We start from the raw sequence: 23,957 nt of genomic DNA on the forward strand, positions 1-23,957 counted from the left end.
GCGTAAATAGAGTTCAACTCGTACTTTTATACTTGGAGTATATATAGTTCAATACAAAATGCAAATAAATTTTATACGTATTATATTTCTTCTTGCTGCATTTTTCATGGGAATTATTGGCTTATTAATTACGTATGTGGAATCTTATTTACCTGTTTTAATAATACGTACATATCGTTATGGTAAATTTTCTGATAATACTTATCAGCCACTTGTAATGAAAACAGAAGTACCTAAAAGGTGAGTAAGAAGAGGGTAGCAATATTAATTTAATAATATGAGTAACAATAAATATAATATTCTAGATGGTTTAAACATTTTTATGTTTTTGCTGCACCTGCTTCAAGTTATGTATTATATTCTGTATTTTATAAATATTTATGGAATGGTGATATACCTAATATCATGATATGGACATTAAATATGTGTTTAGGAACAAATAGACAACCATTAGGTAAGTGCGATATGTACAAATTATTAATAATTTTATATTTATGTTTCAGTTTTCATTGTATATTTATACTTTTTAGTATCTCCAGAAAATACATTTGTAGCTGCCTTGCTTCTGACTATTCATTGTTGGAAAAGATTGTATGAATCATATTACATAAATATTTTTAGTGGTAAAATGATGAATATAGCTCATTACATCATAGGATTCTATCATTACTTCGGGACTTTAATCTCTATTATAGGGGAATCTAAAGGATTTGTTGAAGGTAATTCTAATAGATGCTTGTACCCAAATTTTTCTATAATTATTAAATTAAATTTAGTTATGTTTATATATTTATAAACTCTTCACTATAGGTTCAGAAAGCTATTTTTCTTGGAAAAGCATTACTTATATTCATTTGATATTTGCATTTATTGTTATATTATCATCATATGCTCAACTTAGAGCAAATTATATTCTTCGTGGTTTACGAAAAGACAAAACTGGTGAAATCATTTCTACAGTTTATAAGATACCACATGGCGGCCTTTTTGAGTATGTGTCGGGTGCTTTACAAATTACAGAGATAATTATCTATATGTCCCTTTCTGTAATATTGTGGCAAAGTTCTACATATCATTATGTTACCATATGGGTTGTAATAAACCAGGTATACAAATTTTATTTCGTATTTCTAATGCATAAAATGTGTATACTACTAAATACTTGCATTTCTATTTTTAGATATTTACCGCTGTATTAACGCATAAGTGGTATATACAAACATTTCAAAATTATCCAAAATCTAGAAAGATTTTATTACCTTTTATTTTCTAAGTATTTTACTTTGTACTATTTCATTAGATTTTATTAAGTAAATAAAGATCATATTACTAATATGAAATGTAAAGTCAATAAACGTTGATATAAAATAGTAACAGTAATTAGAGTAAGTTGTTTATATCTTTTATTTCAGGAATGTACACGCATTTTAACATCCTAAATAGTATTAAAGAATAGCGACTTTAAATATTAATTTATTTTACAGTACGTACAAACAAATTTAAATCGTGATTATGGTACAACACTTTTAACAATGACGAGAGCTCAAGTATTATGCTCAAATCCTTTCCTTTTCTGCAACTTAGTATGTAATATTGATGGGCAAGTTGAAAGTTTCTTTTGCAATATACAAATACTGTATACAAATGATGGCTTCCTACACTTACTCCTCTTATTTGAATAGCAAACTGCAACATATCAATTATTCATCACTGAGTTTTGTCGTAATACTGATTGTTCGGAAGATACGAAAAATAGAGTATATTAATATATTCATCTTTTAGTGTTATGAGTATATTAATATGCTCCAATTTGGTAACAATGATTTATTGTTATTCGAATATTTAAAATTACTTTACCTGTAAGGATATCCCTGTGCCTTATTCCTAAATATGGATAACAACAGGCTGAAGAAGATGGCGACTAATACCATGCCTATGACAGCAAATATTCGCCGCTTTTTTACGTCACCTTTACGAGATGCAGCTTCAGTTATTAAAATCATACCTAATACCACAGCACCATCTGATTACATTTTATTAAGGAAAATAATACTACTAAATTCTTTCTAAATTTTCATTGATAAAAGGATACTTAAAACCATCACTATGTATGTTTCCAATATAAATTGGCCTTGAGATGAAGTATGAATATATGCCACATTTCCACTAGATGATTTATATATAAATGGAGGTGCTCTAATGTGATTCCACATTTGTCCAGATATCATTGTAAGAGTGAAAAACTGTAGACAGTATTGTTTTAAACTAAACCATTGTATGAAGTACGAAATTTGTAAAATTCTGTATTACCAATGCACCAAGCCCCCATATGGTTTTATTGTAAATGAAGTCCAAATTATTACGTCTCACATAGAAGAATCCTCCAATGAGAACTAGTAACATTATTATTGCTAATGTACCAGAATAGTTTGGAGGTCTAAATACTCTAATCTGTAATATGTTAAAAAATGTTACAAACAATTCTACTCCGTACTTGTTATGTATGGATGTAATCACCTGAATATCAGTACGTTCAGATATCCATTTTGCAATTGCTTCTGCTCCAAATCCTATTCTTTGGATGTCCAAAGTGTCTGCAGGTTTTGGCTTACCTTTCGGTGGAAAATGCATGTATACTGGTGCAGTATCTAATCTCATCTATATAAAACAATTTAAGTCAAATCAAAATATATTGTCGTTCTTATTGATAATTGTATAATACTTTAAATACCATTTGAAAGACATCAGATCCCTCATCAAAGTCTACGGAAGCAAAAAATAACTTTTTATTGTGAGACTGTAAGTATCTTAATGAATTTGCCACTATCACAAATTCATCTTTTGCATGCCTAAAAAACATATGTAATGTTATATATATGGATGTCTTATGTACTTGCAATGTAATAAACTCAGATGAAATAATTAATCTACATTTACCTGCATATTTGACATTGCCTTTGCGGTGCCATAGCAGTAAACATGACTATAACAGAATAGTTCCTTGGCGTAGTACGCACATATTCTTTAAATTTTGCACTATTAAATTTTATTACAGGCCTTGCGAGAGCAAGCTCTGTTAATTGTTGTACACGGTCTGACAAGGAAGAACCTTGAGTCTAAAATGAATAAATGAAGCTTCAATAAAAGTAGAAGTATTACTAATAACTTTAGGTTAAGTATATGGAAATGGTATTGCATTATAAAGTTTCAAAGAGCGTGAAATATTCTTTATAATTACTGGTAAAAACTAGTTATTAAAGTTGATTAGACATTTTTAAGTAAAATATATACAATTAATTCAGTGATTAAATTAAACATATACATATGACAGTTATTGAACATTTTTAAGTTCTTACGTTTTTGGTCCTATACTGGCAGCAAACGTAATTTAAACTCAAAATTAATCCTAAGAATATAATGTAACTTTTATAATCCATTTTGAACAGTTATTGCAAAATAATTTTTTACGGTACTCTTCAGCCGGGAACACGTTACAGCTGTTGTTGTGAACAGCTCATTGGTGTATTCGATACAACGTGGCATTTGACGTTACATTTTGAAAATTTTGTAAAAATTCATTTCACAATAAAATATTTGGCATAAATTAATTATTTTCCGTTATTAAATGTTATTGAGTAAAATACAATTTGTAATATTTTTAGTAAATTTAATAAGTTTTTAATATTAATTCCAATACTCTAGATATTTGACGCATAAGTTTTGCCCTCTATAATTTACGTATAAATTCGGGTAAACCAATTTTCGCAAATCAATTGAAAATTTAAAACAACGCGTACATAATATGATACAGAATTTACATGAATGACTGGAAATTAGTTACGATAGTCTTCTGAAAAAATACAATTTGTTGTCTTATGTTGATTGGCGTGAATAATAATAAATAATAAAAAAGTAATAATAGAATAATATAAATTTTTAAATATTAGATTTATAGCACAGACAAAACATAAGAATAGATATGTAGGTATGCAATGTATTAGGTTCATAGCACAGACAAAACATATGTTTATATACATAGCTATTCAATGTATTTTCTAAAGCCCCATTACCATTCTCGTGTCACAGCCGACGTTACCGATAATTCATTAATTTAAATTTAAAGTGATGGCTATGCCGAAGTGTTCATATTCTCACTCTAAGACCATCCTTCAGCCAATAGCGACAAAGCGTGCTGTTCCTTAACATCGCATTCATTGTCACTATTGGCCACGGATCTAAAGGACTGTGCATAATTCTGCGGGAGTGAGGCAAAAGACGGAAGGGGTATCAACTTGTCGGAGGTATAGGAGTAGACCAATCACCCAATGTATTTTTCTGTCTCACGTTCGGGAAGCTCTAGAGCCATCTAGAGCCCCCTTACCATTCCGTGTCACATCCTACCATATCGGTCGGAACTAATATTGTGGAACTAATATTACAGACGAAATGTAGGAATAGGCCAGTTCAGTCATCTCATCTTATGCTGTTTCGTGTCGCACGAAATGAAATACCGTGAGAATGTTCATGGTTTAAAAGTTACTCTCTATCTCGAGTTCTATAATTTATTTTCACTAAATAAATAGATGGCAAGATGGTCAAGGGAGTACTTGTTGATATCATTACCAAAAGAAATTGTTATAAACATTAAACAGCCAGAAATAACAAATTTATCAACAATTACTATCATAGCGATCGAGATCCACCGAAATTAATTAGGGTGGGAGAGTTGCGCACCGCGTACTGCGCAACTGAACTCGGCGGCCGCACTCAGTCAGTCAGTCGAGGTTAGTCGGGGTCAGTCGAGGTGCGCACTCAGAAGGGAGCGGAAGTGCTGCGGGACCAGAAGGTCGAAGGACCTTGGAGCTGCCCTGGCCCACCCTGACCATCCCGGCGAGATAGAGAAATATTATAGAGAATAATATCGAGCTAATAGCTGCACAATTATAAGTTGCGATAACATTGTGAAATAGAATTTCAGACTGACTAATAATAAAAACTTGTTTATTTAATTGAATTGTGTCTGAATTTACTTTAAGCTTGCTTGGGGTGGGCCTAAGGTGCTTCCTGCTTTCCTTGTTTACCCTTGGCCCACCTTCACCTTCTTGGCAGCTCCTTTCAATTGCGAATCGAAACACACAGTGTTTGTTACGGAATACCTTTTCATTCAATAAACATCGTAAATTTTTTTCTGGATTTCTAATTGGAATTTGCTTCGGAATTTTAAATTAAATCATAAATGCACAAAGTTACTATATTTCACTTTTATTGATTCAGGGAGCGAAGGTTCAGTACAACATACATTTTTTATCATATTAAATATCATATTAAAAATATAATTTTTCTAATATTAAACCTATAAACTGCATATACATTTCAGTAGATTATATTGCTTCAAAAAGATTAACTTTACAACTAAACATAATCATCACAGACTTTTAACAGATCCTATCAAACTGAAAAATTAATTTCACGAAAAGTGTTTAGATGCGTGAAATAAATTAAATTTGTTAGGATTAATGTGTTACAATTCTATATATGAACTACAGTTCGCCATATACTGATTTGTGAGCTTGTTGTACTCAAGTACAGTGTAAGTTGCAGTATTCCAGTACATATATATATTGCTGCATAAATATTTGTATTACAGTTATTTATACATTTATTTTTATTAAGATGCAGTCATAATCAAAAAATAAAACATTCCATATATGATAACTAAAACTATTCATTTCGACTTCTTAGGGGTGTTAATGGTTTAAGAGGAGATGATACAGGCGTTGTATGTGTATTCTTTGGAACACTGATTATATTTTCTTTCCCTTTGCTATGCATACGTTTGTCATCTGTCTTCAACTTTTCAATCGTTTTCTGTTGTTGTTCTATCTTCTTCATCTTGGATCGCAAATCCTATAATAAATTAAATCTTTATTTCACTGGATTTATTAAATTATCAATATAATGATATTTTAAGAAATGAATGCTGAACACACCTGCTCTAGTTGACTGATTTTATCTTTCAGTTGTAATACGTGTTTGATTCTTTGTCTATGATTCTGATGGCCAATTAATTCAGCATACTTTTCGCTAATCTCTTGATGATCACTCATGAGAAGCGCATTATGCTCTCGTAACTTTCTAACTTCCCTAAATCAACAAAAATACATTATTCTATTATAAAACGAATTCAACTAATCTGTGACATAATTTGTTAATGCAAAACCATACTCTTCCGCGGCTTCCCGACGAATTTTCTCTTGTTTCAATGTTTCAGTTTCATCTTGCACAGAGTTATTCCTCTCCTCAAGAGTTTTAATGGTATTTGAAAGTTCTTGAATCTTTGCATTTGCCTAAAAATATTAGACAAACGTTGGTACTACCGTAATTTACTACAACAGTTATTAGAGAGATATATATTTTCAAATGTACCTCGTCTATGGCAGCTTTGTGTTTCATAGATTGAGTTTCTAGCAAGTGATTAGCTTCCTCCACTGCTAACTTGCTTTTCTGTAACTGTTCATTAAGTTTATAATTGACCAACTCCACTCGTGAAATTTCAAGTTCCTGAGCATCATTTGATTCTTCCAATTGAAGCAACATGTCTTGCGCTCCATTGAGATGATTGGCCATTTCATGCAGTTGACTCTTTATCTAGTATATCAAATTGAAAGAGATTTCAATTTTTAATAATTCAATGAATATACTAACAAAGCCAAGGAAATAAAAGTACCTCCGCATTTTGAGCATCTTTTGCGTCACAGTCGGTTTTTAATTTCGTCACTTCTTTCGCCACTATTTGATTCAAATCTTCGATTTTTGATTCAAAAATAGATCTGACTGATTCTACTTCGTTTAAACTTTCAACTTCCAGTTGATTGATTAATCCTTTCTTGGCATCTAGCTGTTCCATCAAAGCATGCACCTCCACATGTACTATTTGCGAGTTATTGCGCATAACGTTTAATAAATCTCGATGCTCGTTTATGTAATCGTTTATGTAATCTTCTCCACGTTTTAATTCACGTTGCAATCTTTCTACCTCAACATTGCTCTGCGCTAATCGTTTACTCAGAGCAGCAACCGATGCTTGGTTTTCGGCCATTATGACTTCAAATCTATATAATAGTTCAGTACTTATAATATGTATCTTATTATGTATACTATTATTACTATAGTATTCGGTTAAAACAAAAATTCGTAGCATTTTTAAATTAAAATTGAACAGAATGGAAAATGTGTTATTGAATAAATCTATGAATAAATATCTTATTTTATCTTTGAAAATTAATTCAAAATGCTACGAACTTTTATTATGCAGTATTATTATATTAAATATGTACACGTGTACATATACCTAAAAAATCATACCTTTTTCTTCTAGCCACCATTTCTGCTGCTTCCGCACGTATTTGATCTTTCAAAGCCCTCAATTCATCCTTCTTTTCTGCTAATTCAGTCTCTGCTCGGTCTAGTTCCATTTGCAAACTTTGGCCAAAGCTCTCCTAAATTTTGTGTTATCATTGTTGTTAATATTATAATGATTACTACTATTAATTCCCTATTTAAATATTACTTACCTGAGTTTCAGCGGAGGTCTTCAATTCCTCAAGAATTATGGAAAGTCTAGAAATTTCAGCATCTTTTTGCAGCAGTCTTTCATCTAATTCTATTCGTTCCTTTTCTACTCGTGTTAAGCATATTTTATACCTTTCTGCGGTTAATCGCATTTCTTCTTCTACAGCAGACGTTGCTTCTCGAATCATTGTGTTTACCTGCGTTTATAGTTTCGCGATAAGAAGTGAAAAAAAGAAGTGAAGTGCTCTTCAGAGCAAGAACTTGCATCAAACACCACAGTGAAATACAATATGAAGTCAAAGAACAACCAAAAAGTAATTTGCAATGTAATTGATAAATTTCACTTGAGCGCATCAGTTGTTTCTGGTGACTTGAAATTTATCTTCACCGACGCACCCCGGTGTATTTGCATCTTTGCGTCTTTTGCAGCTTTTTAGCTGGCCAAAATACGATGCAAAATCCCCAATTAAAAATTTTTACTTAAAAATATTAAATCCCCAATTAAAACAGAAAGGTTGTATTAAAATAAAATATTATAAAAAATACTGAATGATGTTTTGCAACATAAACAATGTGAAAAGATAATATTTATATTCACTTAATAATACATTTGTTATCCTGTGCCCTTTTATTGTAAAATTATATCAAATAATTGCATTATCTCATTCTTAAATATGTCTGGCGTCATGAAAACGAATAAAATAATTTTGGTCTTTGAGGCCAAATACTCCACTGTGCGACATGTAAAAAAAGAGTAGTCAATGATGATTTTTACTTTATACACTTGAGACGCGGTTACCTCGTCATCGCTCTTGGCAATTGCATCCTTCAATTTTTCTTCGGATTCGGCCAGTTGTTCAGTCAAACTACTAATGTGCGAATGTAGGTCCGATTTTTCTTGTTCTAACAAATTGATTTCTTGCATCCGATTTTCATTTAATTTTTCTAACTTTACTATGAACTCTTCGATCTCTTGTTCAAGCATTCGTATCTGTGAATCGACATAGAATTATTGAAATCATCGTTCTATGATATTGCCAAAAATAAATTTTGTAAATAATCATAGATATATGTATAATGTATAACTTCGAATACTAGTACTAAATTACTTTTTCTTTGTTATCCTGTTTTTTCTTTTCCAATTCAGACTCTAACTTAGCTATTCTTTTCGTTAAATCCTCGATGCGATTTCTAAGTTCGCTTTCTATAGTTTTCCTAGCATGAAATTCATGTTCTTTTTCTTCTGACACTTCTAAAAATTGACAACGGAGACGCATAATTTCTGCTTGGTGCTTCTCATCCCGATTATTCAACACTTCCAATTGCAATTCTGCCTAGAAATTGAAATATGCGTTCAACATTTGAATTAAAAAATGTCTATTTTTGGTTTTAGAAGAAGTGATTTCCTACCATTGTTTCAATGTCTTTTCTGTATTGATCATCCACTTCCGCTTGTTTTCTTTGTAATTCTTCCAGCTGCGATTCCAATTTCTCCCGGCTTTCCTTTACTTCCTCGATTAATTTCTCATATTCTTGTATGGTTTTGTCTTTATTTTTGCATTCTATTTGAAGATCGGCGAGTTGATGTTCCGGTTTGTATTTTAATTTGTTGTCGCTAGGCAGAATAAGTGTTCGTGGTTTCGTCTTTGAACATGATCTCGTTGTAACTTTTTTTCGTGGAAGTTGTGGCTGTGAAAACAAAGATTTTACTTATTATCAATTATTTAATTATTTCTTTCTGCTCTAAAATTATTGCTTACAACAACAATTACTGAAATGTTTAACTGCTTTTGATAAATTTATTAACTGAAACAATTATTTAAATTTCCATCACTAAAAATATGTAGTTATCGTTTTCTGAACTTAAAATTTCTGGTAAATACACACATATACAATATACTTGTTACTTCTCTCACCGTTCTGAAACCCGCTACCATGTTACCAGCGCTTTTGCCAGAAACTGATAAATTGCATTCTGCACTGACTACACTTTTATTGTCGTGAAATCTCTCTGTTTTCTCAATGACCAATCCTTTCACTTTCGTGTCGAACTTTGGATTGTATGCTCCTGGCGGAGGAACATTATCTGAAAAATTTTTGTCTCTGTTAATATTGAGTTCTACAAAGATACCTGTTTGTTACATTTTTAAACTCTTTGAATTTTGATATAATTGGCTGGATGAAATGCAGACCACATGGGAAGGTAAAAACCCTTATTCAATGGGTGCTTACGAAAGACACCTTCACAACTGTGGGAGAAAGGAGAGGTTTCTAAATGCAAGGGACACATCGTCATAGGAAACTTTATTTACTTCATAGTACACCATCAAGGCAGATACATTCGTATGGGGTCATAAAATTATGTACTAGGTGAGCCCAGTAATGTCTCAACCCTTCTTGCAAGTTTTTGTAATGAAACTGACTATCCAATCCACTTCCTTCCATCTATATTCTAAGTATACTTAAACATCATCTTACCTTTTTTGTTCACTTATACTTTAAGTAATTGTCGTAATTAGACTTAAATGGTCCAACTACGTTAAAAAATTATGAATACCAAACAAAGAAAAAGAAGAATTATGTAATTTTTTACATGAAAAATAAGTCTGCATCACCGAAAATATACTTAAAGTGCATATAAAAATATGTTATGAGCAAAAGAATTATAAAATTTTATTAATCTGTATTAAGTAATTATCTAACAAAAATAAGGTACGTATAAACATTTAGTAATAACATTTAGTAGCTTAACTACAATTCTTTACTTACTACTTACTAAATTAATAAATCACAATAATCATAACAAAATACACTTGATCTGCGATTTATTGCAAACTCATAATAATAAACGTGGAAGACTTTAATGTCATATTTTAATTTAAGTGAAAGGGGGTACATTCCCGCCAAAATGCCTTAAATAAAGAAGATTATCCGATAGAGTTCGATGCAACAAAATATAAAAATTACAAAATCATGAAGAAATAACACGGACGATAACTGTATTATTTACAAAATATTAGTATCATAAATATAGTTACTTAGTACATTCAGTGCGCAGTAAAGGGGTGCAATACGCATAATGATGAGTACTTACTTTCCAATTCGTTGAACCTCTGGATCTTGGCTTTGGAGAACGACATGGTAAAGAATTGAATTTGAAACTACACAAGTAATAAACAAATGAAACGATGAAAATAAATTATAGGTAACACTTCACGAACAAATTTGAAAAATAACTTAGTTGGCAAAGTATACCAAACGTCTTCACCCCTCAGATTCTAGGCCGCAAATAAAGATTTCTTTGCTCACCCGTCGCAAACGTTCCCTTGTGCGCAACGACCTACCGGTTTTCTGATTTGAAAAGACAGTTATTCAAGTTCCATGTGGACGCAATAACGAATCATCGAGCTTCTATTACGCAACGGACCAATCCAGTAACAGATGTCCCACCTCTACAGACAGTAGCGTAGCAATTCCCTTTACCGCCATCGCCATTCCTCTTAGGTTTCAACACGTACATGTGCTTAATCTGACGTTTCAGGATTATGGATATAAATATAATTAATTAAGAAAACTTTAAAAAATTACAAATGAATTTAATTAACGCAGGTTTGAAAAATAATTATAGACCCACAGGTAGCCATAATTAATCATTATTAAAGAATTATTGCATGTACAGTTTCAGAAGTAATTTTAACAAATAAAAATTTTATTGAAATTCAAAAAAGTTTTTATTTACTCACTACATAACGGGGAAGAGAAAGGTAAAGAAAATGCAAAAAATGAAAAATATTGCAAATAAAAATGTGTTATGTGCAAGATACAGAAATAATTAAAATAAATTTCTATTAATGTAATTTTGAAATGTAGAATGTAATTGGAACAATTTCGAAGATAAAAAATTAGTTTTAATGTAGGAAGTTTCAATGTAGAAGCGCAAAATTAGAAAATACGTCCCTGGATTTACCACGGAAAAGAAAGAAATCATTTTCCCGCGCAATGTTTGCCGTAGGATTGAAAATTAGAGATCAATATATTTTGGTGATTACAAAAATTGTATAAAAGTTGAATTTTTCATGGATGTTGTACATCTGATATATTAGGGACAGCAGAGTTCGTGAAAAAGATTCCCGTTTTGGCGGGTGTTATATTGCAGGAAGGACACAGCTGTTTCTGGATGCATCGAGCCTCTATGGGAATGTAAAATTACCAGGTGTACCCTGTAACGTCCTCGCTGTCCCTACCTTCGTACCCCTGCAATAAAATCAACCCCGTGACTCCCCTACCCTCCTTCATTCTCATAACGACATTTAAAAATTAAATGTCTCTGCACTGTATTCTGGTTGATGTTAGTATTACAGTTTTTCATGAACATAAATAAAAAGTACATAAATTATGTCTTCAAAATACTTGATGGAAATTATTAAATGTTCATAAATATATTTTTTTACAGCACCTCTCAGGGTTGTTCCAATTAATATATAGAAAATTTGTGCAAAGTTTGAGCTCGATCGAATAACGGGAAGACGTGTTCCTGAGCTCTCAAACATTAAAATAATTAATTAAATGCTTATAAAATCGTTTTTCTCGAATATCTTCTAAATTACCGACTGCATCGAAAAATATGTTGCACAAAACCTGTAGATCTGGACAGGCTAGGACTTTTATATCGTATTACTTTTTTCGTAAAATAAACGTTTGCTTGCTCGGTCACTGGTTTCAACGAGGATCCCGAGGATCCCTCATCCCCCAGTAGTAGTAGCTTACAAAGTAACATGATCTCAAAGTGTCTCACACTGAATATTAAATTATTATAATTTATATTATTACCTCAATTTTTGCAACAATTACTTAAAATATAAATTAATTTGAGAGTAAAACGTGCTTTAACCCTTGGAATTTTTTTCTGTATTGGATATTAGCAGCGGATTCCAAATAATGCCAGCGTGAATGGTGTCTTCTATATTAAAAAATGATGTAGGCTTTGATCCAGCCTGATCCTGCCTAAAAGATGACACAGGTTCTGATCCAGCCTAAAAGATAATGCAGGTTCTGATCCAGCCTAAAAGATGGTGGTATTGATAAGGCCATTTTTATCGACTATGAATTATTTCATTTTACACAGTCTTCAATGTTAGCCTGAAGAGGTCAGTGCTACATGATCACAAATTACATCTGTCTGTGAAATAATTTTAATATTCAAGTTAAAATTGAAGGATATATTATTCTAATGATAAAAATATTATCATTATTGAATATTTCTCATTAATGGTGTCTATTCTATTGGAAATAAATAGTACATACGTAGTTTGAACCACTACTCAGTGGTCGGTACCGCAATAAAATTGAAATAAGGTAAGAGAATTAATGGTCTAAAGGTCAAATGTTTTCATTATTTCAGTGTTAAAAGTACGGTGGGAAGTAAAGAATGAGTTTTATGGAGGAGCAAAGGTCGCAAGGTGCGGTCGATGAGCGATTTCAGACCTTCATAGAGACTGAAGCTAAGAAACGAGAGTTTCAGGTTAGCTCGCGAGTTGTTCTCGGTATTTTTTTTTTACATTGTTTTCGATTATGTGAAAATATCTTCTAATCGAATTATTTATCAATTTGATAGCATTAACTTGAATATTCAGTTTTAGTATAATATCACATGACAAATACAGGAAGTATAAGGAGTACTCATTGTCTTTGCCTCCTATGTCAAAATAATCGTGGTAATTCTTCTACTTTAAACGAAAAATTGTGTTCGAAACCGTACCTTTTAACAGTGTTTTATGCGACTCTTTTAAGTAACTTCTCAAGTAATGAATATATTTTTTGTGGTACGCTATATAAGATGATAACATATGTATGTGTATTTTAAATGTAGTTTGTTTTTTTTCAGAGATTGGTACATAATTTAACTGACATCTGTTGGGATATTTGTGTTGATACACCTAGTGCTCGTTTAGGTGCGAAGACAGAAAATTGTCTTGTTGCTTGCATAGAAAGATTTATTGATACAACAAATTTTATTACAAATAGATTAGAACGTGTAATTTTAAATAATTTGTCAGACGTGATTGTACAGTAAATCAGTTCCCAATTAAGACAACTTTAAGTATAAGGAACTTAAGTATAAAGCTCTAAGAAAAATTATTGTAATTATTTATAGTACAAAGTATGTAGCATTTCGTACACAATCCTTATTCTCAATATCTTATTCTGAAAGATGTTGTCAAGTGTCAAAGGATTTGTAAGCCGTCATAGACGAAAGTTTATAGTGGGAAGCATTGTCATTGGCAGTGTTATTTTCATAAGATATACACAACGTAGACTTCGAGAATGGCAAGAAAAAGAGATCAAGGAAATGCTCGAAAGAACAAAAAGACAACAGTACTTTGAATGTATAGAAACAATATGCAGTCATACGATAAAGTCCCTCGCATCGACTCTAAGAGACACTGTAATTAAAGTTTTAGACACTGAAATTATTGTAAATAAACTCAGAAATGGTTGCACTGATAAAGTAGCATATTGGAATGAACTGAAAGTTTTAGCAATTGCTAGATCAGCTGTAATAATATATTCATATGCAATGGCAGCTACTTTGATAAGGATTCAATTTAACATAATAGGTAGTCATATGTACAAGGATATTCAAAACTCTAATGGTGCAACTGCAGAAAACATTGTACAGACAAAATATATGTCTCTTTCAAGCCATTTTAGGTACGATGGGATAAACAAGTTATGTTCACTTATTAAGGATAAGGTTGTAGAAATAACAGCCTCAATTTCATTGAAAGACGAATTAACTCTAAGGGATATAGAAGAAATATATTGGGCCATTACGTCCTCTATATCTACAGATAGTTCAAGAGATCCTGTGAAAAATCTTACTGCATACATGTTACAAACAGAATGTGATGGTGAGAAAGAGCCTATGTTTATGAAATTAATTAATGAAACCCTAGATCTTTTGGAAACTGAAGAAGTACAAAACATAACGCAAAGTAACATTAGACGTGGATTCAGTTTATTGGTAGATCACATGTCTGAATTTTTCACTGGACCTTCTACAAAGGAAAATGGCAAAACTCCAAATGGTATTTCAGTACCAGGAACATCGAATCAGAATCACATGAGTTGGAGAGAAAAAAATAATACAGAAGTGAATAGCAATACATTTGTTGACATCAATAAAGTAGCAATGCCCATGGCTAAAATAATACCAATTATAAATGGGCAAGTGCCAGACAAATCAATGCCACAAGGTTTCCAGACAGATTTATTAGATCGTTTAATGAGAAATGAAGAACTTAAAACACTCGGTGCAAATATTTATGAAGCATTCAGTTTTTAAATTTCATAATTGCAATTATTTAAACTGTATGCAACATTGTATGGCATTATACAGCAATTACTGCATAAAAAATTGAAATTGTTAATCTATTTAAATATAGACGTATTGTTTACACTTTTAAAAAGAGATACAAATGTATCTCTTTTTATAGTATATATTGTAGTAAAAATTTGGTTATAGGTATTTACAATATATTTGAGGTGTAAAGAAGCAAACCTACGACACTTTTGTATCTAAATGCGTATTAGTAAGTCTTAATAACGAAAACATCGCAATTATAGAATGCAAAAGTAGAAATTGTATTAAAATGCTTGTTATGGTATGTAATTTCCTTAAAAGGTATAATATATTTTTACTTTTCGAAAATACTTTTTTTTAATTTCATTTTCTTCATTTCCAAATCATTCATTTTAGAAATGTAAACAACGAATACACATAATTAATTTAATCTTTTGATAATAAAACTAGTATTATTCAACATTATCCTCGCACTATTTTATTTATAAGTAACTTTAATGGCGATGAAAATATAATTCGTCAATGCTTATTAAAATCAAAATTGTCAAATGAGAACTAATAATAAATAAATATTAAGAAGTATTTACATCTAAGGAACTAGCGCGAGCGCGAAGCCTACCGAAAAATTTCTAAAAGCTCATCGCAATAACGTAAGCATATATTATAGTACATCGTGCACCGTAGTGCACCAGTGCGCCGCTCTGCTTTGTCAGGTGCAGGCGCATTTAGATGTTAATAAGACCGCGGTGAAGTTGAAAAGTACTTTAATTTAAATTGAAACTTTTTCAATTAATCTACTTGCAAAATGTGGAAGTTTGTTACCCGTGGAATTCGCGAGACGTTAGATCGTCGTGCATGCCGTACAAATATTTATTCGCAAACGTCCCAAGATAGTACAAAAAATGAGGTTAAAACTGATCTGACGTGCAACCATAAGATCCTCACGCCAAGCTTTTCGGTTTGTAATAAAGAATTCAGTGGATCTGCGAAAGGCGGTGATTTTAAGAATAAAAATGAGGATTCCAAATGGAATACAAAATACACCTGGTCGGACGCTGTAGGATGGGTAAATTGCGCCGTTTATGTTTATCTTCTTTATCTTTCATTTGATCATTTTCCCACGTTTTATCATATAAAAAGCATAAAAATATTTTATCATATAAAAAGTATAAATCATCAATTTAAAGGTAGTTCAACTCGTATAGTCGACTATGCAGAATATCTTAACAATTTGATTTTTGCTCAAATTCTAGTTTTAGTAAACTTTTATTACTTAGTAGAAAATTGTTATACATATTATGTTATTTCTTTTTATTTATAATATGTAGAAATGTAGCTATAAATGCTGCTGCATCAGAAAATTTAAAATTTGTGTAGTAAAAATACAGCTTTTATTATAAAGTATTTTGTATCATTGTTTTTATAATGTAATATTTATTGCAAAATTCATGAATCTATTATTTGAACCATTATTTTCAAACAAAATGAAATTACATTTTATAATAAAAAGTTAGATATTAATAATGTGAACATTTGTGATTATAATATAAATGTAAATAATCAAATTACTTTCATCCTTGAAATTAATTGAAATGCTTATGCTATTAACCCTTTGACTATGGAGAGTTTGAACACAAAATGCACCAATCGAATGATGCAACAGAGTCAAAGGGTTAATACAATTTTAATTATAATCCATGTAATAAGAAAACGATTTCTCAATAGTCCAGTGTATTGGCTGTCGGATGGGTTGTATGTCAAACATTATGTCTTCGTAGAAGAATTTTTGAGAAGGAGAAAACCGATTCCATAAAAACCAAGTTATGTCAATATCCAGATGCACGAGCTTCTTATTTATTTGGTCAAGTATCAAATTTGAATCCAAAACATCTTCTACGTGTTACCGAGTGTGCTGGAAACAATAACAAAAAATATGTTGAAGAAGAAACAGAGTTAGAATGGAATGCAAGCAAACCATTTGGGCCAATCACCGTAGAAGAGGTGAGAATGTTGTTCTGCAGGCATTATAATTTATAATAACATAGAAGTTAGCAAGAGATAGTAAAATTTATGTCCTGTAATAAGAAAAGCATGTCATTAATCCACCATCCTTTAATAACATTTATACCTCTCTTTATACTTATATTTACATTTTTTTTTGTAATTTTTAGCACTCTAACAGTTTTTTCTTTATCTATTTGTAATTTATAAATAGTTTCATTCTCAGTACTTTACGAGTAATTGTAATTGTTATTTCGACAAGTGAATTTTATGTAACTTTAAATTGTGTATTGTAAATATTTATGTTTATTGCATAATATATGTATATAAAATGAAAAAAAGAAAGCAACATAACATTAAAAATTTTCTTATTTCATCTCCTACCCAAAATTCATCTCTGTCTATTCATTCAGTCTTTGTCTATTGTCAGTTTATCATTGTAGGCACAGAATTACAGAAAATATTATTACAGAATCATTAAAGTTTAGTAAAACCCTCTAGTCTTTTTTAAACATTGAAATTATTATTAGTATTAATTGTAGAACTATAAAAATTAACACGATTTATTTTAATATCATTCAATAAAACTACATGTAAGTTATACAATTAACTTCAGATGTGTTTATTTATTTAATAAACGTGTTTTTAAAAATACTTCTAGGCTCTCAAAGAAGCTACTGAAGAATTTACTAATATTCACAAATTAGCTACAAGTGAATTTGAACTTCATTATGGCCTCAAAGCTTTAGAAGAAAAACGTTATAAAGATGCAATAAAGCACTTTGCTACTGGTGCAAAATTATCATCACCTGCTAGTATGTTTAATTTGGGTTTGTGTTATGAATTGGGGCTTGGAACATTGGCAGATCAAAAAAAGGTAAAATGTTTTTTTAATGAATTATTAATTGTATTTTATAAGACATAACAAATCTTTTAACATTAATCAAATATATTTATTTCCATAGGCTGTAAAATATTACAATGACGCAGCAGAGCAAGGTCATGCAGATGCTATATACAATTTAGGTGTTTTCTATGCTCAAGGCAGAGGCGGTGTCTCAATAGATATCGATAGAGCTCGTGATTATTTTGTGAAAGCAGCTAAACTAGGACAAAGTCAAGCACAGCACGCATTAGATTTAGAGAAACGTTATTATCAGTCTACACAAAACGAACACAATACAATGTTTGCTAGCAAAAGTGAAAGTAATGTTAACTATTTACAAAACACTAACAGTATGAGTCGCATTCTCAAGAAACTAACTAATTATAGTAATGCATTGAATACACGTTTTCATATGGAATCTATGGAAAATTCCGACTACACCCAAAATGAAACAGAAACTAAAAATTCCACAGAGTTATTTTTAGATTTACTTGGTATAAATGAATCCAATATATTACCCGCCGCAATGGAGTCAAATAATATTAGAGTGCCATGTTAAAATGTAGCAAGTAAGTTGAAGTGAAAGCACGAAGATCATTAACATTTATGTGAAAATAATTTTGTAACTACTAATTATTTCCGATTTCTATAAATACTAATTTTGTGGTAAGATCTATAACAGAATATACAGTATTGATACAGGATTATTTATTATAGCTTCCTTGTAAATATTCATTTTTAGATCTATTCGGGAAACGAAATAGCGTTCTTAAAATAACATATACATGGACAATTAGTTTACTTCTACACTTGATAAAAACGTTTCATTTCCATTGTTCTCATTATCATGTGTCATACCATTGACATATTATCTTTGTTAAGATAAGAAATTTAGAGGTATCTATTTTTTAAGGATGACTTGAATTTTATATAATTCCACTGTGAATAGGATTGTTACCTGTGATGAATTCATAGATTATATGTACATATTTATCGAGAAATAAGTCATGCAATGCTTATATTTTATGTAATTTCATAGATATAACTTGTACAATGAACGAAATACATTACATGTTAAGATATTCATTCATAATTAATATAATTACATTGTTTTTCCATGTGAAATACTTATTTTGTGTGCATGTGAATATGTTACTATTTTTTATTAATGCTTTTGTGAAAGACAAATACAAAAGTAAAATAAATAGTAAATTCATGGTTTATTACTAACAGCAAAGTACCATGTATTTTTACCAATGTGCATTATGCTTTTGCACTGTTCTCTTGATAAATTCACTATGATTAGCATACAAATTTAATTTTCCGTCGATATCCATCCATTTAACATTACATGCGTCATCTCCAGACATTAGTGCTATTTGTCCAACAATACTACTGTCGTTGTCATGGAAATTTGTAGCTATAGTTTCCATCCAAGCATTATCGGTATTTCTAGGATCATCTACATATCCTTTGTAAATTTCTTCTCCTTTCTCGAAAAAATCCTTGAGAGATCTCTCCAACTCGTTTCTTGATATTTCATCTTTTTCTATAAAGTTCAAAGCTTCTTCCATAAACTCTCTTTTGAGAGTTGTTGATACAGTTTCTCCTGGATCAACCATACCGCCAGGTATAGCCCATTCTCCAGAATCTCGTCTTTGTATTGCAACAAATTGCAAAATTGGTTTGTTCGAACATTTGTTTATTTCTAACTCTTTGGAAGTATTTCGTTTCCAACATGTTACAATGGGATCTGCGGCATGATTTGGACCCCATCGTCCCAAGATGCCGCGTCCAATAATGCCAGTACGGCCAACAGGATTCAAAGGATAACCATTCTCATCTATAATATAATCTCCGTTGAAACTCTTACGGTTCACATGACCTATTAACAATGATTTGGTATAAATTTCTACAATAAATATTAGGGTATACAGTAACATATACAAGAAGTAGCAATTATGCTTCAACTTCATGTATGATGCAATTTAGATATAAAGTACAGATGTAGATTTTATATCTTAATCTAATTATTACATAATGCAGAACTATGAAATCTTTAATTAAAAATAGAATCTAATTTTTAATCTTTGTGACGAAAAATATTATAAAGTAAAATATGTATGAATAAAATATGTTTCTTATTGAGACATAAATATGTACATATTTACATGTATGCTGAATACTTAAGTCTATTTACATATGTATATAAGCGAAAGCAATTACGTACTGTTTTATCATATTTAGAGATACTTTTTATTATTCTAGATTAAATATTGACAACAATTGTGAAATATTGAAATCAAAATTGGAAGCCCGCGTTGTGTCAACAAATTTTAGGGTTAGGTTGAGTTATTTTGAAGAACTTTAAGAAAAAATAAAATATATTACAAATATAATTTCTTACCGTCAAGAGAATTCCATTTTGGTTTAAATAAAGGGTCTCCAATTTCCGGATCCGCCCAAGGTTTGCCTCTTAGAACTGAAGCGGTGTGTTTAACTGGTTTATATTTTAAGAACTCGACAGTCCATGGTACTTTGTTTTCAGGTACTTCAAATCGTTTTACATTGCTAGAAGCATAAAAGACCTGTCTACATTTATAATGCATCATTCTGAAAATAGTAACGTGCACAGAACTGTATTTTAAAATACGTGTTTTGTAAATGTGTTGGAAAGAACAACGAGAATATGTCCATCATGTGAACTTCTTCAGAATATAAACACGTATAACTTAAAATGCAATTGACAAAAATAAATGTATGATGGATATTTCTAAATCGATATTGAACATTATTAAAAGGTACGGCACGGGCTAGGAAAGTTCGGAATATTAGGATCTATGTAAATACTTATGGAGGTATATTTCAAATGAATATTTAAAAAATTGCAGGGTAATTTACAATTTAATAAGTATTTTAATGTAATATAATAATTATTATAATAATTATAATAATAATAATAATTAATAATATCAACTAATAATGTTATTAAATATTTTTACATGTACATAGTAATGTATTTATAATAATTCGTATTTTATCATTAGGGAATTATTAGTGTTTAAAAGTAGCAAAGATTTTATGTAAACAGGTAAGTCTTTTTTGCACGATCAGTCCTTTGTCACAGAGTGTAGTACATTTCTTATCCCAACTGTGTTTTTTAAGTGGTGTATTTAACGAGTCAGCGTTGTTATTAATTAAACTGCTATAAAATATTTGTTATAGTACTTTGTTCGTACATACGATTGTAAATATTTGATTGCTTATAAACATTATTTAAGAACAATATTATCTTATATTGGCTATAATTGTGTTTACTTTTGTATTCAATATGATAATGTTTGAGTTACCAATTATGTTCAGGATTTTTTAAGTAGTGTATAAAATTTCGTTCTTCTTTTACTTCTCCACCTATTTATATATTGCTTTGTGATCAGAAAAGGAACTTTCCATAGTTCATTTAGGCAAATATAGCACCAAGAGGCAAATATTAGTATATAGAACAAACGTTGTTAGTATTTCTGTTTATATCTGCACTGGAATTTTATACAACAGCAAAAGTAATTAAACTTAGAAAAATAACAATAGAAATACACTGTATTAAGGTACAATATAGTACTACAGTGTATTAATATAGTTACATAAGCTTACAAAATTGAGACAGCCTTAATCTTTAAAGTATATTAGTTCATCCTTCGAAAATCTAATTTTTTCCTACTTCTATCAAAATTTTCAATAATCAATAACATGCAGAAAAAATTAATTACTTTAAATTTAGTTGAGAATAAAAAATTAAATAGTTTTTGTTCACTATCTTTTAACTAATCCTTTACTGGATCGAGCTGTATATCTGTAGTTGTGTTAATACTAGTATTAACATGAACGGTAGAGATAATGCTTATAAACAGTAATTAATTGAATAACAATATCATTAATAATATTGTTGAATAAGTTAAATAAAATAGACCATTCGAAATAATTTTCAACCCCTTAATTTTAACGTTTCCCACTTTTCTGCTTTGTATTCGGTTTTGGAATATCAAACAGGAATGATGAAATCTGTATTCTGTCTTCATTTCAAACAATCTTTTCTCAGAAATCAATCGGTATGCGCCGTCTCTCTGGATTTAACATCCTGAACATTTGGTTATCGAATACAAAAACGTGTGATAAGATAACCGCACTAAAATCGCATCACGTAATAATACTGCATCAAAATCGTTATTTTACAGTGTTCATGCAAAAGACATACACATTTACAAAAAAGTTGTATAACTTATGTCCGTAGCATTTAATGTATAATATACTTTGCGTTCTTTTTTAATTTTTTACACTTGCTAAATGTCAACGCAATTTCCAATAATATTTCTGTGCATAAATGCAATAGTATGTACGTTTCGAAATTACTGAATCGTCAGAGTAATAACACAGTTGGTTTCCATTATATGATATACCATAAGAAATCACAAAAGGTATGTTTCTTCTTAGGTGAGTAAGTAGTAAATCGTTCTAAACGCGTACAACATGTTCCGTGTAAATAGTTCCGCATGAAATTGTTTCAAAATGACTTCGACAATGTTGATCACATTTTAATAACAGTATACTCAGAAAACAATTTTCGGTATTTAAATTGCTGTTGCATATAAAACAATATGTTCTAGAAGTCTATGTCTTCTGAGACACAGTGTAACAACTCTATACAATCAGTTCGGCATCGTTGGAACCGTATAGCGGTATCAATTCCAGAATAACGGATTACGAGGGGATCTCTCCTTAGAAAGTAGGGTGGTCCTCATCGAAATTGCTAATTTAAGGATATAGTCTTCAGTAGTCTCGATAATCTATTGAAGATTCCCCTCAGCCCTCTAAAAAAGACATCTTGCTTATCTCGTTTCATAGCATCCGCAACGACATTATTATTTTTGTCTACAATTTATGTATAATTTTTAGTCATTGACGTGACACGACGCGCGATACGTTACGTCATGTAAATCCAGTTACATAAAATCTTTGGCAAAGGCATGATTAATCATTGACCCATGATTCTGTAAATATGTATATAATATTATTATATTCCATAAACAGCTACTCGCCATTTGTCAGTGTTTTTTTACATAATTTTGATTTGTTCCAGCATGAGCATTTGGGAACGATCTTGCTCGTGAAATGCACCAGGTCGACGTTATTTAATGTACGTTGATATTGGTGTCAACCGACACTGTCTCCCATTACTTCCGTTTCAGTTTCGTGTTCCGCATGTTCTAGTTCTTCATTTCTTTCAGATTCGTCATGTGCGTCTACAAATTCCTGTTAGCAAAAATTTGAAAAGATTAGATTCACGATACGCATAAAAGAGCAGGAAAACGTCTTGTATGCTGTGTTTAGATTTGTTTTGTTTTTCATTAATATCATTAACTATTTTTATAATAATTGTGATTATCCATATTATAGTTTGTAAAAATAAAGAAAAGATTATCGCTTGAAACCAAAAAACACAATTTTATACAGGCAAATGTTAAGATTCGAACGAACTCACCACCGTCCAAGTGTTAATAAATGTACAAAGCTTGAAATTGATATGCTTAATATTGGTCTTTTAAAACATTTTTGAAAAACGATTATTTTTGTTTACTGTCTCAACAAGGAGGCTCCTTAAAACAATATACAGTGAGAAATCATCCCCTTGCCGGTTGTACCACGATTTCCCAAACACCTTGTATATATACTATAACTTATATATGCTATATATGCTTAGATTCTTACGTCTCGTGTGGCATCATCAATACTGCTTTCTTTGTTCAATATGTCACCTGTAATAGAAATAAAAGAAGTATTATATTATTGCTTCTATTACGTTGTACACATATATGCAATGCACAACGAACATTAATCTACGTACCGCAATATTTTAAAAAAGTTAAAAGAACTAACCGGGTTCCGTTTGTGTTTGGTTTGATATAGTGCAGGTTTCTGAAAATTCACGACGTTGAATGTCTGCATCCAGAGCATGAAGACGTTCTCTGCTTCTACGCAATTCTTTTCTCAATCTCTCTCGTTCCTCTTCTCTACCTTTGATAGTTTCCTGTAATTCACAAACAAATATACAATGTAATACAATTTTCAGAATGTTCACCA

At 30.7% G+C, this 23,957-nt stretch overlaps 9 protein-coding genes across 15 annotated transcripts in view; 5 read left to right on the forward strand and 4 right to left on the reverse strand.

Moving 5' to 3' along the window:
• LOC143357969 (trafficking protein particle complex subunit 13) overlaps positions 1 to 23,957 on the forward strand; it is a 79,840-nt gene that overhangs the window by 4,315 nt on the left and 51,568 nt on the right. The window lies entirely within an intron of this gene.
• LOC143357650 (polyprenal reductase) lies at positions 59 to 1,273 on the forward strand. Its single transcript, XM_076794172.1, has 5 exons — positions 59 to 240; positions 348 to 454; positions 531 to 719; positions 811 to 1,106; positions 1,181 to 1,273. Exons 1-5 carry the CDS (start codon positions 59 to 61, stop codon positions 1,271 to 1,273), a joined length of 867 nt encoding a protein of 288 aa, XP_076650287.1.
• Ostgamma (oligosaccharide transferase gamma subunit) lies at positions 1,391 to 3,544 on the reverse strand. 2 transcript variants are annotated; one of them, XM_076795613.1, is made up of 8 exons: positions 3,357 to 3,544; positions 2,938 to 3,116; positions 2,732 to 2,849; positions 2,518 to 2,658; positions 2,311 to 2,451; positions 2,093 to 2,243; positions 1,858 to 2,023; positions 1,391 to 1,710 (listed from the first exon to the last, which is right to left on the reverse strand). In XM_076795613.1, the coding sequence occupies exons 1-8, from the start codon at positions 3,435 to 3,437 to the stop codon at positions 1,701 to 1,703; spliced, it is 987 nt and encodes a 328-aa protein (XP_076651728.1). In that variant the 5' UTR covers positions 3,438 to 3,544; the 3' UTR covers positions 1,391 to 1,700. The 2 variants fall into 2 exon arrangements, with proteins under 2 accessions (XP_076651728.1, XP_076651727.1); XM_076795612.1 differs by having other exon boundaries at positions 1,391 to 1,686; positions 3,357 to 3,543.
• LOC143357963 (uncharacterized) lies at positions 5,275 to 11,947 on the reverse strand. The gene is made up of 12 exons (XM_076794724.1): positions 10,667 to 11,947; positions 9,489 to 9,658; positions 8,983 to 9,261; positions 8,682 to 8,906; positions 8,372 to 8,563; positions 7,575 to 7,769; positions 7,366 to 7,499; positions 6,728 to 7,112; positions 6,427 to 6,648; positions 6,226 to 6,347; positions 5,991 to 6,144; positions 5,275 to 5,907 (listed from the first exon to the last, which is right to left on the reverse strand). Exons 1-12 carry the CDS (start codon positions 10,710 to 10,712, stop codon positions 5,722 to 5,724), a joined length of 2,310 nt encoding a protein of 769 aa, XP_076650839.1. The 5' UTR covers positions 10,713 to 11,947; the 3' UTR covers positions 5,275 to 5,721.
• Positions 12,698 to 13,645, forward strand: LOC143357980 (mitochondrial import inner membrane translocase subunit Tim8 A-like). Its single transcript, XM_076794748.1, has 3 exons — positions 12,698 to 12,899; positions 12,974 to 13,093; positions 13,457 to 13,645. Exons 2-3 carry the CDS (start codon positions 13,001 to 13,003, stop codon positions 13,643 to 13,645), a joined length of 282 nt encoding a protein of 93 aa, XP_076650863.1. The 5' UTR covers positions 12,698 to 12,899; positions 12,974 to 13,000.
• On the forward strand, positions 13,773 to 15,285 carry Pex3 (peroxisomal biogenesis factor 3). Its single transcript, XM_076794737.1, has one exon. It carries the CDS (start codon positions 13,784 to 13,786, stop codon positions 14,915 to 14,917), a length of 1,134 nt encoding a protein of 377 aa, XP_076650852.1. The 5' UTR covers positions 13,773 to 13,783; the 3' UTR covers positions 14,918 to 15,285.
• LOC143357968 (uncharacterized) lies at positions 15,419 to 18,908 on the forward strand. Its single transcript, XM_076794732.1, has 4 exons — positions 15,419 to 16,001; positions 16,661 to 16,936; positions 17,598 to 17,813; positions 17,902 to 18,908. Exons 1-4 carry the CDS (start codon positions 15,741 to 15,743, stop codon positions 18,379 to 18,381), a joined length of 1,233 nt encoding a protein of 410 aa, XP_076650847.1. The 5' UTR covers positions 15,419 to 15,740; the 3' UTR covers positions 18,382 to 18,908.
• LOC143357974 (ADP-ribose pyrophosphatase, mitochondrial) lies at positions 16,938 to 20,648 on the reverse strand. 2 transcript variants are annotated; one of them, XM_076794741.1, is made up of 3 exons: positions 20,230 to 20,648; positions 19,064 to 19,707; positions 16,938 to 17,010 (listed from the first exon to the last, which is right to left on the reverse strand). In XM_076794741.1, the coding sequence occupies exons 1-2, from the start codon at positions 20,432 to 20,434 to the stop codon at positions 19,073 to 19,075; spliced, it is 840 nt and encodes a 279-aa protein (XP_076650856.1). In that variant the 5' UTR covers positions 20,435 to 20,648; the 3' UTR covers positions 16,938 to 17,010; positions 19,064 to 19,072. The 2 variants fall into 2 exon arrangements, with proteins under 2 accessions (XP_076650856.1, XP_076650855.1); XM_076794740.1 differs by lacking the exon at positions 16,938 to 17,010 and having other exon boundaries at positions 19,019 to 19,707; positions 20,230 to 20,647.
• The window catches only part of Rhogef2 (Rho guanine nucleotide exchange factor 2), a 47,022-nt gene continuing 43,772 nt past the window's right edge, over positions 20,708 to 23,957 (reverse strand). For all 5 annotated transcript variants that reach the window (XM_076794699.1, XM_076794701.1, XM_076794700.1 and 2 more), the window contains 3 exons: positions 23,754 to 23,904; positions 23,586 to 23,632; positions 20,708 to 23,129 (listed from right to left, as the gene is read on the reverse strand). In XM_076794699.1, coding sequence (XP_076650814.1) covers positions 23,031 to 23,129; positions 23,586 to 23,632; positions 23,754 to 23,904 — 297 coding nt within the window. In that variant the 3' untranslated portion in view covers positions 20,708 to 23,030. The remainder of the gene's footprint in view (positions 23,130 to 23,585; positions 23,633 to 23,753; positions 23,905 to 23,957) is intronic.

The sequence above is a fragment of the Halictus rubicundus genome, chromosome 10 (assembly GCF_050948215.1).
Source record: "Halictus rubicundus isolate RS-2024b chromosome 10, iyHalRubi1_principal, whole genome shotgun sequence".
Classification (NCBI taxonomy): domain Eukaryota; kingdom Metazoa; phylum Arthropoda; class Insecta; order Hymenoptera; family Halictidae; genus Halictus; species Halictus rubicundus.